The 14050-nt window shown below is 39.7% G+C and overlaps 1 protein-coding gene across 1 annotated transcript in view; it reads left to right on the plus strand.

Moving 5' to 3' along the window:
* Positions 1–14050, plus strand: part of LOC140598236 (uncharacterized) — a 128552-nt gene that overhangs the window by 114145 nt on the left and 357 nt on the right. The window contains exons 28-30 of the mRNA XM_072752645.1: positions 8894–9088; positions 9176–9850; positions 11415–11498. Coding sequence (XP_072608746.1) covers positions 8894–8969 — 76 coding nt within the window. The 3' untranslated portion in view covers positions 8970–9088; positions 9176–9850; positions 11415–11498. The remainder of the gene's footprint in view (positions 1–8893; positions 9089–9175; positions 9851–11414; positions 11499–14050) is intronic.

Genomic DNA, 14050 nt, shown 5'->3' on the forward strand with positions numbered 1-14050 from the left:
GGAAGGTAAAAGGAGATAAATGTTATATTGATATATGGAATTGTGTTTATTTTTACACAGAGCATGGGCTGGGGGGAAAGGAGTAGAGGGAGAGGGAGGGAAATGAATCTCCAGCAGACTCTGGTTCTTGAGTCTCATGATCTGAGTCTCCAGCCTCACCTGGTTCTGAGTCTCGTGATCATGAGATCATGACCTGAGCCATAAAAAGAGTCGGACACTTAACCCACTGAGCCCCCAGGTGTCCCAGTTTTGAATTTTTTAATGTTGAAATATGAGCTAGATTTCCTTGAGATGCTGATAAAACTAGTTAAATGTTTTATACAGAAATCTTATTTCACAATACTATGTCTATTTGTATTTTTACTCTATGGCACATTTTGCTGTCATTTAATTTAAAATTTGAATTATTCATTGAGGATGAAAAGCCTTGTTATAAAAAAAGACCACTTTTGAACATTTTTTTAAGTTCTCTTAAGCCTTTTGACTTTTTTTTTTTAATGATAAGATCCAAAATCCTAATGAAAATGTGTCTCTAGGTTATAGAAGAGTAAAATGATGTTCAGAGACAACTTTCTTGAGAACAGAATGCCCAGAGTATTACATGATAGAATACTATTTTTTGTATATTTTTTTATTGGAGTTCGATTTGCCAGCATATAGCATAACACCCAGTGCTCACCTGTCAAATGCCCCCTCAGTGCCCATCACCCAGTCTCCCCACCCCTCCACCCACCTCCCCTTCCACTATCCCTCGTTCCTTTCTCAGAGTTAGGAGTCTCTAATGCGTTGTCACCCTCTCTACTTTTTCCCACTGATTTTCTCTCCTTTCCCCTATAATCCTTTTCAGTATTTTTATATTCCCCATGGAGTGAAACCATATGATGTTTGTCCATCTATGATTGACTTACTTCACTCAGCATAATACCCTCCAGTTCCATGCACATTGAAGCAAATGCTGGTTATTTGTCGTTTCTAGGGACTGAGTAATATTCCATTATATATACAGACCACATCTTCTATATCCATTCATCATTTGATGGATACTCAGGCTGCATCCACAGTCTGGCTATTCTGGAAAATGCTGCTATAAACATTGGGGTGCAGGTGTCGTGATTTTTCACTGCATCTCTATCTTTGGGGTAAATCCCGAGTGGTGCTATTGTTGGGTCATAGGGTAGCTCTATTTTTAACTCTTTGAGGAACCTCCACACAGTTTTCCAGAGTGGCTGTACCAGTTCACATTCCCACCAACAGTACAAGAGGGTTCCCCTTTCTCCACCTCCTCTCCAACATTTGTTGTTTCCTGTCTTGTTAATTTTCCCCATTCTCACTGGTGTGATATGGTATCTTTCTCCACCTCCTCTCCAACATTTGTTGTTTCCTGTCTTGTTAATTTTCCCCATTCTCACTGGTGTGATATGGTATCTCATTGTGATTTTGATTTGTATTTCCCTGATGGCAAGTGATGTGGAGTGTTTTCCCATGTGCTCGTTGGCCATTTGTATGTCTTTTTTGGTGAAATTTCTGCTCATGTCTTTTGCCCATTTCATGATTGGATTGTTTCTTTGCTGTTGAGTTTACTAAGTTCTTTATAGATCGTGGATACTAGCCCTTTACCTGATAGGTCATTTGCAAATAACTTCTCCCAGTCTGTAGGTTATCTTTTAGTTTTGTTGACTGTTTCTTTTGCCGTGCAGAAGATTTTTATCTTGATGAGGTCCCAATGGTTTATTTTTGCTATTATTTCCCTTTGCCTTCATCTGCAAAGAAGTTGCAGTGGCCGAGTTCACAAAGGCTGTTGCCTGTGTTCTCCTCTAGGATTCTGATGGTTTCCTGTCTCACGTTTAGATCTTTCATCCATTTTGAGTTTATCTTTGCGTATGGTACAAGAGAATGGTCTAGTCTCATTCTTCTGCACGTGGCTGTTCAGTTTTCCCAGCACCATTTATTGAAGAGAGTGTCCTTTATCCAGTGGATAGTCTTTTCCTGCTTTGTCGAATATAACTTGACCATGGAGTCGAGGGCCCGTTTCTGGATTCTCTATTCTGTTCTATTGATCTATGTGTCTGGTTTTGTGCCAGTACCACACTGTCTTGATGATCAAAGCTTTGTAATACAACTTGAAATCCGGCATTGTGATGTCCCCAGCTCTGGTTTTCTTTTTCAATATTACCCTAGCTGTTTGGGGTTTTTTCTGATTCCACACAAATCTTAAGATTATATATTCCAACTTTCTGAAGAAAGTGAAGAAAGTCCATGGTATATGGACAGGAATGCATTGAATGTAAATCGCCCTGGGTTAGCATAGACATTTTGACAATATTAATTCTTCCAATCCTTGAGCATGGAATATTTTTCCATCTCTTTGTGTCTTCCTGGATTTCTTTCAGAAGTGTTCTGTAGTTGTTAGGGTATAAATCCTTTATTTCTTTGGTTAGGTTTTCCTTGGTATTGGTGGTGATCTCTCCTTTTACATTCGTGATTTTATTAATTAGAGTCTTTTCTCCTTTGTTTTTTAAAAGGCTGGCTAATGGTTTATGTATCTTATTCTTCCTTTCAAAGAACCAACTCCTGGTTTTGTTGATCTGTTCCACAGTTCTTCTGGTCTCTATTTCATTGAGTTCTGCTCAAATCTTCACTCTCTCTGTTCTGCTTGGTGTAGGTTTTATTTACTGTTCTTTCTCCAATTCCTTTAGGTGCAAGGTTAGCTTGTGTCTTTGAGGTTTTTTTCCAGTCTTTTGAGGGATGCTTGTATTGCGATGCATTTCCCGCTTAGGATTGCTTTGGCTGTATCCCAAGGATTTTGAATGGTTGTATCTTCATTTTCATTATTTCCATGGATCTTTTTATTTCTTCTCTAATTTTCTGGTTGACCCATTCATCTTTCCGCAGGATGGCCTTTCTCCTCCATGTGTTTGAGTTTCTTCCAGATTTCTTCTTGTGATTGAGTTCTAGTTTCAAAGCACTGTGGTCTGAAAATATGCAGGGGACAATCCCAATGTTTTGGTATTGGGTGGCCTATTCTGAGAAAGTTCCATGAGAAGACTGTGTATTCAGTTGCTTTCAGATGTAAAGTTCTGTAAATATCTGTGAAATCCATGTGGTGCAGTGTATCGTTTAAAGCTCTTGTTTCTTTGGAGATGTTGTGCTTAGAAGATCTGTCATTTGCAGAACGTGCCGTGTTTAAGTCTCCTACTACTAGTGTATTATTATCTAAGTATGCCGCTACTTTGGTTATTAATTCATTGATATACTTGGAAGCTCCCACATTAGAAGCATAAATATTCATGATTGTTAGATCTTCTTGTTGGATAGACCCTTAAAGTATGATATAGTGTCCCTCTTCATCTCTTACTACAGTCTTTGGGATAAACTTTAATTTATCTGATATAAGGATGGCTACCCCTGCTTTCTTTTGAAGACCATGTGAATGGTTCTTTTGAAGAACCATATAAATGGTTCTTCAACCTTTTATTTTCATGCTGTAGGTGTCCTTCTATCTAAAATGAGTCTCTTGTAGACAGCAAATAGATGGGTCTTGATTTTTTTATCCAGTCTGAAACCCTGCGTCTTTTGATGGGATCATTTAGCCCATTCACATTCAGAGTACCTATTGAAAGATATTAATTTACTATCATTGTAATGTCTATTCAGTCCCTGTTTTTGTGGATTATTTCTTTGGGCTTCCTCTTTCTTTTACAGGGTCCCCATTAATATTACTTGCAGAGCTCATTTGGTGGTCACATATTCTTTCAGCTTCTGCCTATCTTAGAAGCTCTTTATCCTATTCTGAATGAAAGGCTTGCTGGATAGAGTATTCTTGGCTGGATGTTCTTGTCATGTAGAACCCTGAATATTTCCTGCCAGCTGTTTCTGGCCTGCCAGATCTCTGTGGAGAGGTCTGCAGTTAATCTAATATTTCTCCCCATATAAGTTAGAAATCTCTTGTCTCTTGCTGTTTTAAGGACTTTCTTTTTCTTTGGAATTTGCTTGTTTCACCATTAAATGTCGAGTTCTGCTTCCCCCCCTCCCCTTGGTGGGGGACCTCTCTATCTCCTGGACCTGAATGCCTTTTTCCCTCCCCAAATATGGGAAGTTCACAGGTATGATTTGTTCAAATATCCTTTCTGGCCCTCTGGCCCTCTCGCCCTCCTGTGGAACCCCAATTATGCATAGATGTTTTCCTTCTGAGGTTCTCAGTTATTTCCCTTAACTTTTCCTCATGGTCCTTTAATTGTTTTTCTGTTTTCTCTTCAGCTTTCCTCTTTGCCATCAACTTGTCTTCTGTGGCACTCACTCTTTCCTGTAACTCATTAACCCTCATTGTTAGGACCTTCAGTTTGGATTGCATCTCATTTAATTAATTTTTAATTTTGACTAATTAGATCAAAATTCTGCAGTCATGAAGTTTCTTTAATACTCTCTGCTTTTTTACAGAGCTACCACTAGCTTTATAATTGTGCTTTTGAATTGGCTTTCTGACATCGAATTGTAATTCAAATTTTGTAAGTCTGTGGAAGACAGTACTGTTTCTGATTCTTTCTTTTGTGGTGAGATCTTCCTTCTAGTCATTTTGCTCACTGCAGAGTGGCTGTATGAACGGGCTGAGTCAAGACTATCAACCACAATCTAAGTCAATTTCACCTTAGATGATTGTTTTTAAACATTTCATTTATGTATTTTTGAGAGACACAGAGAGAGGGGCAGAGACACAGGCAGAGGGAGAAGCAGGCTCCATGCAGGGAGCCTGATGTGGGACTTGATCCTGGGACTCCAGGATCATGCCCTGAGCTGAAGGCAGGCACTAAACCACTGAGCCACCCAAGGTTTCTTATCCTTCGATGATTCTGGCAAGGTCCATGACATGAAATTTAAAACGAAGAGAAGAACAAAATAACACAAAATGACCACTAAAGTGAAAAACAAATTTTAAAACAAAGTAGTAGAAAATAAAAGGCCAAAAATGCCAAGGAAGAAAAAAAGAGAAAAAAAGCAAAGGTAAAGAGGGGGAAAAAAAAAGAAGTAGAAAAATAAAATGTTGGGGGGACTGGGACATGGTGGTGGTGATGCAGTTGTAGTGGAGAGAGAATGTAGTCTACCTGAGGGGTGCTAGGGGGTGATCCTCTTGGTCCTGGGTGTATTAAGTTCTGTATGTTAGAAGATACTGAGTCCCAAATTTCTATAAACCAGAAATACTTGTAGAGAGCCCCAACATTGTTCCCCAAAACATAAATGAGATAAAAAGGGGGGCAGATTGGGAATGAAGAGAGAATATAGTCTCACAGAATGAACCAGCACGGTATACCACTTGGTTCTGGGTGCATGCTGGTCCTGTTTTAGAAGGTATTGTGCCATTGTAGAACAAAATGAGGCACAGAAAACAAAAAAGCACACACACACAAAACATATCTCGTCTAGCTCCCAAAATTACGTTGAGTATGTTGAAGGGAATCTAGAAGTGGAAAATATATCTGAGACATGTAATTGTAAACATATGAGAGTCAAAAAGGAAGAAACTTGAAAAGGTGGCAAAATATTGTAGTTAAGGTGGAAAAGGAGAAAGAAAATTGGAAACTTACAGTCTGATAAAAAATGAGTTGTACTGGAACATGCGGGGGGGAAGAGGGGTACCCTCTAGTTCTATATACTGTAGATCCCTCCACTTCCCCTGGAGCTTTCCAGCGCTGCTGGGTCGGGAACTCCCCCTGTCCTTCCAGCTGGTCTTCTGGGGGAGGGGCAGGTGTGTGCACCTTGGGGAGCTGTCCCGCCCCCTGCTGGGTGCAGGGTCATGGGGAGCCGACCTCCCGTGAGGCCCGTGTCCCCGGCGGCCCCTCTTCCGGGCACCGGGTGGCACCAGGAGGGACAACCACACCGGCGGCGGCCAGGTCTCCCTGGCCCTGGAGGGCGCCCCCCGCCGTGACTCCTGCCATCTCCCAGGCCACAGGGGCCTGGCTGCTCCCGGGGCAGGAGGGTCCTCGCTGTCCTGGGCCCTCCCCGCCTCGGCCTGTCCCGGGAGGAGCGCAGGATCCCGGCTGTGTCCCCTGGGGTCCGGTGCCTGCGCTGCTGGAGTCTGGCTCCCGGAGCCCCTCCCGACCCACCGGCTTCTCCCTGGGCCCGGCGCAGCGCGCTCCAGCCCTTTAGGGAGCTGGGCCGGAGTGGGGGGCGCTCTCCCCCGGCGCACTTCCTCTGTCAGTGACCCCAAGACTGGAGGTCCCCCCCTTCCTGCCCGAGGTCCCTGCTGAGCGCCTTTCCATCCCGGAGGAATCCGGGGCGGATTGTAAAGCTCCCACTCGTCCGCTCCTCCGGGACTGGGCTTTCCCGCCTGGGAGGCTTTCCCCGCCGCAGGCCTTAGCCAGGCTCCTCCGGTGCCCCCCCACCCTTGATTCTGTTTTATTTTTTTCCGCCTTCCTACCTTGTTAGAAGCGAAAACCCTTCGCTCTGTACCGTTCTGACTGTTCTCTCTTTAAATCTCAGGTCAGGGGGATCCCTGGGTGGCGCAGCGGTTTGGCGCCTGCCTTTGGCCCAGGGCAGATCCTGGAGTTCCGGGATCGAGTCCCACGTCGGGCTTCCGGCATGGAGCCTGCTTCTCCCTCCTCCGGTGTCTCTGCCCCATGTCTCTTTCTCTATCATAAATAAATAAATAAATCTTAAAAAAAAAAAACAACTCAGGTTGGGCACTTGCCCCGGGAGGGGGGGCACTTGACGGGTTGAGCACTGCGTGTTATACTATATGTTGGCGAATCGAACTCCAGTAAAAAAATAAATAAATAAAAATCAATCAATCAATCAATCTCAGGTCGAATTCGTAGGTGTTCAGGGTGATTTGAAAGTTATCAAGGTAAGTTGGTGGGGCCAGGTGCTTGAGGATCCCTACTCCTCCCTCACCTTGCCCCCGTCCCACCCAAGATGGAATTCTAAACAATCACCTTTGCAAACGAAATGAGACAGAAATGCCTCATACTAAAATGAATTCTGAGGTATTTTCTTTAGTTATTTTGAAGTACGTGTGTATGTATTTGTACGTATGTATATTTTATTTTTTGGAATTATTATTTTTCTCCATGCATGTGTATATTTCTAAAAAAACCAACCCTGTACATTATGGAAAGTACAGAGGATTTTAAAAGAATACATATATATGTGTGTGTGAGTGTGTGTGTGTATACATATACATATATACATAGATACATACATACAGACACATACGGGTCTATATGGGGGGGAGTGAAGTTTGTAGTCCATTCATTAATTTAAATACATTTGTCTGTGGTGTCAAATAGTGACATTCATAATGCCCTTATCTGAAGGAGAAGTTTTTATTATTTTGGGAAATAGTATGGAATTTATGAGCTTTCCATAAGCACAAAACTCTTGCTACTAACAACATATGCTTTAGTTTTTGGCAATTCCTTCACCACCTCTATATTCATAGAGAGGTTAGTTTCACACTTGATGAACAGGAGGAAAAGTGTAGCCCATCTTAAGACCTTACTTCAGATGTTAGTCTCCTACTTTTGAGAAGAGTAACAATTTGCTCCAAGTAGCATCTGATTTCATTACAAGGAGCTTTTTTTAAAAAAATTTTTTTTATTTAGTTATGATAGTCACAGAGAGAGAGAGGCAGAGACATAGGCAGAGGGAGAAGCAGGCTCCATGCACCGGGAGCCCGATGTGGGATTCGATCCCGGGTCTTCAGGATCGTGCCCTGGGCCAAAGGCAGGCGCCAAACCGCTGCGCCACCCAGGGATCCCTACAAGGAGCTTTATAAATAATCATATGCTGTAATATATACTTACTGGTAATTATTGATAAGTCTTTTGTTGCTAATAAAATAGCTCAGTGTATTTTCCCCTCTTCTGCATCTATTGCCATTTTAAACAACTGAAGAGGAAATAAAATTAGTTGTAGCCACAAATAATCTCATGATTTTTCTAGGAGCTACATAAATTTTACCTTAGTTAGTATTGGTATTTTGAAATATAAGGCTTTTTTTTTTCTTTTTAAAAGACTTTCTGGATTCATTTGATAGAGCACAAGCAGGGGGAGTGGAGGCAGAGGGAGAGAGAAAGCAGGCTTTTTGCGGAGCAGGGAGCCTGACACGGGACTTGCTCTCAGGATCCGGGGACCATGACCTCAGCCGAAGGCAGAGGCTTAACTGACTGAGCCACCCAGCCACTCCCGAAATACAAGGCTTCTTTTGTATTTAAGATTCACGCTAGAGAAGTAGCTGCAGTTTGGTGCCAGAACAGCGGTAGTGGGTACAAAGACCTGGGGAATGTCCTGCAGCTCACTTAGTATTTTTAACCTCTCCATTCTGGAATTGTGATAACTAAAAGAGATAATTAATGTATGCAGACATGTTTGTAGTACAATGCCTAGATTTATTAGTTATCAGTAGATACAATTCTTATAACTGAGTATACAAATGTTAGAAAAGTAGAATACATATGCAATATTCTCAGAACAAAGTGAGGTTAGGAAATTGAATCTGTCCAAATATATGCAGAGCTAAGGGTTTTCCTGTGGACTGTGTTAGACATGAGACTATAAACTCAGTTTTAGTGTAGTCAGATGTATTAGTCTTTTCTTTCAAGCCTTCTGCGTTTGTTGTAAACCAGAGAAAGACCTTTCCAATTCTGAGATTCTTAGGATTTTGTCATGATTTCTTTTTCCTTTCATGCATTCATTGCTTTCAATTAAACTTTTGAACTTTGGGGAATTTATGCTTGTATAAAAGTTTGAGGCTTGGATCCAACTTTGTGTTTTTCCAGTTGGATATCCACTTAACTGCAACCTATTCCTTGTATAAACATAGGATATTCTTTGATTTCAGAGAAAATCATGATAATGTCATTTTATTGAGTTCCAGCTAAAAGACTCTTGTTTTACTTAGGTTTCTCCTCCTCATGAAAAAGAGAAAGGTCTGTTACACGAAAACCGCACGTTGCAAGATGAAATTGCCATGCTAAGACTGGAAATAGACACAATTAGGAATCAGAAACAGGAAAAGGAAAAGAGGTATCATGAAGACACTGAAATTAAAAAAGAAAAGAATGACAGTCTTCAAAACTCCATAAAACTGAATGAGGTAACATTAACAAATACAGTATTCCAATCTAGTGGGCGGCTGAATGTTGTGACAACTGAGAATAACATGCTGAACTCTAAACTGCAGGATGAAAAGCTAAACAGAGAAAGACTGGAAGCAAAACTTCAGTCATACCAAGCTAGACTCGCTACAGCTATACAGGATCACGATCAAAGTCAGGCATCAAAAAGAGACCTAGAACTTGCATTTCAGAGAGCAAAAGATGAGTGGTGTCATTTACAGGCCAAAATGAACTTTGAGATGTCTAACCTAAAAGAAAACAATGAGGTGCTTTCTCAGCAACTTTCTGAAGCCGAAAGTAAACTCAACGCCCTAGAAAGTGAGCTCCAGTACACAAGAGATGCTCTCAGAGAAAAGACTTTGGCTTTAGAACATGTACAAAGAAACCCAAAACAAACAGAGGGTCAGAAGAAGGAAATTGAGCAGAAATATCAAAACGAACAAGGCAAAGTGAATGAATACATTGGAAAGCACGAATCCTTAGAAGGCAAATTATCTCAACTACAAAGTGAAAATATGTTGCTCCGAGAGCAACTAGATGATGCCTACAGCAGAGTGGAGTGTAAAGAAAAGACTAGAATTGATCTGGAAGACCAGGTTCACCTTATTGTAAGAAGTCTTCAAGCCGAAAGTGAAAAACGAAGTCTTTTACTGCAAGAAAGAAATAAGGAGTTAATCAATGAATGTAAACATTTAATGGAAAGAGTATTTACGTATGAAAAGGAGAAAGAAGAAAGAGAAGTAAGTAATCAGAAAGACAAATATTTGTCAAGCTTCCTGTTAGAAAATTCAAAGTAATGTTTGGTTATGGCTTATTAGTACTATTTTTTTTTTTTTTTTGGAGAGAAATAGTGCACCTGCACTTAAATGGGAGTGGGGCAGATGGAGAGGGAGAGAGAATCCAAAGTGGGCTCTATGCCCAGTGCAGAGCTCCACTTCATTACCCTGAGATCACGACCTGAATGATTATGGGTCAGTTTTGAATCTAGATGAATATAAAAAAATATAGACCTGTGAGTCAGCATAACTTGTATCCAGCAAATAAAAATTAGACCTGAAAGGTGCTTTAATTTGAATAAAAATGTGCGTCATCTAGGAGAAACCTCAAGAGGTTAAGTTATACATTGTTAAAGAAAGGAGTCTGATATTAATAATTTATTGTTAGTACTACTAAAATAGTTTTAATTCTTGTCATCACGTTTTAATACCATTATGAACAGATAAGTGGAAACGCTCATACCTGAGTGTTTTGACCTTGAGGTTCAAATAAGTGGATTAACTTGACAACTAACTCCAGATTTGTCACATGAACTGAAGTGTAGGTGCTGTATCTCAGTACTTTTTTTTGATACCTTTTTAAGCATTTTCAGTTAGCATACTTTTATTTTTATTTATGTAAATTTAAATGTTTAGTCTCAAATCATTTATTCTTGTGACCTTTTAACTCTTTGAAGGCATCTACTTTTCACTAAATCATAATTTGGGATAACTGGTGACTTAGCAAAGCTGTATTTGATTTCATCTTCCCACTACGGTTTATAATTTAAGCATTTTTCAAATAATTTGCTCATTTCAAAACTCAAGTAACTACCATTTGGGCTTAAAATTTTCCAATAGAATTGTATCTTTGTGATTTATTAATTTGACACTGGATCTCTATTTTCAGGCTACTGAGGGAGGGATGGCAGGATTCTTGTATAGCAGGAGTGGAGTGAGCATGAACAGGGGAGGGAGCTCTAGGAGCTGAGGCCAGGAGGGAGGCAGAGGCCAGGTTATGTAGGGGGCTTGAGGGCCATTAGTATGACTTCACTTTTGTTCTGAGATAGTAACCTATTGGAAGGATTTGAGCAGAGGATTGAGTATGTGAAGAACTCGGAAGTTAATTTTAGCCTCTAATAAAAAAGAGAGAAAACATTTCATTAATGTAGGATTTACCACTGCTAGCCTCACCTATATAATACCCATATCTTTTTGAGACTTCAGCTGGCTAGGAAGCTTTGCAAATTCATCAACAAGGAATGGAGAGTGGGGCTGAAATAATTATCTATGTAACATAATACTGACTAGGCAGGAGGATGACACTTTTTGTGTCTTTAACTGAATTCACTTAACAGCAGTGTGTACACTCTAGGAATAAAAGGTGAGTTGATGTATGTGGTGATAAAGTACATACATTAGAATTATATATTATTAACATAATAATAGGATGATTTCTAAAATCAGTAACAGGAGGTCTTATTAGGTAGTTATGAGAGAACTTCAACAAGAACTGGCTGATGCCCTAAAAAAGCAATCTATGTCACAGGCTTCACCGGAGTTATCACATTATCGTATTAATTTAGAAGATGAAGTACAGGATTTAAAAACATTGGATCAAATCGAAAGTCAGGTATGTATTACATATAACATGTCAACAGTTCATCTGTAGCTGGTTAAATAATATAAAGTGTTTTAGGATGCTAGTTTCCATGGGCCACTTTCTTTTGTATTTTCGTTTCAGTTTAGCATAATTTTAGTGTCTTCACCATGCACTTTTTTTTATTAAATTCTGACTTTTCATTCTGCTCTCTGTGTGATATGTTTTTTTCTTATAGCATTTACCCATTCACAGAAATTGAGCGACTTTTTTTTTCCTGCTATACACTTTTTTTAATGATTTATTTATTTATTTGAGAGAGAGAGAGAGAGAGAGAGAGAGAATGCATGTCCATGCACACTCATGAGTAGGGGGAGGGGCACAGGGAGAGAGAAAGAATCTCCAGGAGATTCCCTGCTGAGTACAGAGCCCCATGCCAGCTTAAACCCACCACCAATGAGATCATGACCTGAGCTGAAATCATGAGTTGGACGCCTAAACCAACTGAGCTACCCAGATGCCCTAAAAACAATGTTTTCTAATGAGATCTCTATTACCATGATGAGGCGAGCTAGATAAAATCAGAAGATAAGGTTTAATGGAATGTTTCAGACATTGTCTGGACAATGTCTGAAAGACAATGTCACTTCTCATCTTCACTTTTATTGATGGATATACACTCTGTACTGATTTCAGGAAAACTTGTAAAGAAAGGTTACGACTAGTAGAACTGAGGCATTTCCTTCATTTTCTTTTCCTTTAATGTATTTATTTTTAACATATTTATTTATAAATATTAGAAAATATTTATATTTTTAATATTTATATATTAAAAATGCATGGAAATACTCAGATGATGTATATACAGCCAAAAGCGAGAATTAAGAAAATTATCTAGGTCCTGCCATTGACTCTTTTTAAAAGCTTTATTGAGCTATAAATACACCTACCATACAGTTGACCCATTTAACATGTGTTGTTGTCGCTGAGTATATTTATAGGGTTTTGCAACTATCACTGCCATCAGAACATTTTCATCACCCTGAAAAAAAACCCTCAGCTGTTGCCCTTGACCTCCGGCAACCAGAAGTCTACTTCTTGTCTCCATAGAGTTGCCTATTGTGAATGTTTCACATAAAGGGAGTCACACCATGTGTGGTCCTTTGTGACTCGCTTCTTTCACTTCCTGTTTTCAGGGTTCACCTGTGTTCTAGCATATGTCAGTGCTTCATTTCTTTTTCTGGTTAGACAGTCCTCCATTGTGGGCTAACGCCCTTGTTCATTCATCATTTAATGCACCTTTGGGTTATTTCCACTTTGTGGCCATTAATAATGCTGCTGTGAACATTGATTTAGTTGTTGTCTGGCATCTGTTTGTATTTCTATGCCATCAGGTTTTATCCTTTAAGTTAATTGGGGTGATTTTACCATCTCTCACCCTTTTTTTTGTTTTTTTTACTCATTCTACCCTTCTGTCTTTTTAGTTTCCCTTCCTCTTGCCTAATCGTACACTATTGAGTCCTGGCTCATTGTCTCTCATTCTCCATGAGGCTTTTCTGATTATTCTAACTCCCCCGTGAACTTACTTTCTTCACCCGTATTATCTAGTCTGTGCAGACCAGTTTAGTCCTTTATTTTACATTGTTTTTATTTTTTTTTCATGAGCGATGATTCTGTCTTCCTATGTACAAATGCATCTAAGAGGGAAAATATTTTATGTGTATGGTACCTGTCCTTGCCTAAATTTGAGAATATCTTAACAGTTTTTAGGATAAAATTAAGTACTTTATACCATAGCAGTAATTTCTGATTGAAACACATTGACATAACAAAGCTGTATTCTAAATGTATTTTAAGCAGTTAAGTGTAAAACTGAAAGCATTTAATCCGACCAGACAAAGTGTTCAATCGGATGCTGTTTTTTTCTGATTTGGAGAACTCTGAGAGGATGTGAAAAAGAGGAATAGCAAGGGTCCAAGGACTGAATGTCAGCGTTTGCTGTCATTTAGAAATGAAATGGGATTAGAGGAGCAGAGGGAAGATGTGGCATTGTTTTCAGCTGCTGCTGAGAAGTAAAGCAGGATCAGGACTTGTAAAAACAGATCCTTGATGATTGTCAAAAATTTTCAGTGGAATTCCAGGATTGAAAGTCAGATTTTAGTGTAAAAGACGCGATGAAAAGATGAATCTGTGCCTGAGATGACACATGAAAGAATGTTCGAGTCCAGTGAAAGGGGAAAAGCAAGATGATGGAAAATGCTGCAAGAGTAAGGAAACGTTTTGATAGAATAGTGGGAAGGCTTGAAATTTATTTAGAGAGAAAAGTGGTCAATAGAAAAGAAGAAATTGAAATCTTGCAGAGAAATGTTTGAAATGCTTGCAGAGAAGGAGAGTATCTCATCCCAAAGTCAGATAATCATCAAAATTATAATGGGAACGGTATGGGAATTTTTCAGAGACTGTATCTTAATAAGCTGTGATCTCACAAAACCCAGAGTATCTTAAGATATTGGTGAAACTGCTTCTAGGACATCTCTAGAAACTCAAATGTAAGTATAGCCACGTTAAAGATTTTTTCATTAATA

The sequence above is a fragment of the Vulpes vulpes genome, chromosome 3 (assembly GCF_048418805.1).
Source record: "Vulpes vulpes isolate BD-2025 chromosome 3, VulVul3, whole genome shotgun sequence".
Lineage (NCBI taxonomy): Eukaryota > Metazoa > Chordata > Mammalia > Carnivora > Canidae > Vulpes > Vulpes vulpes.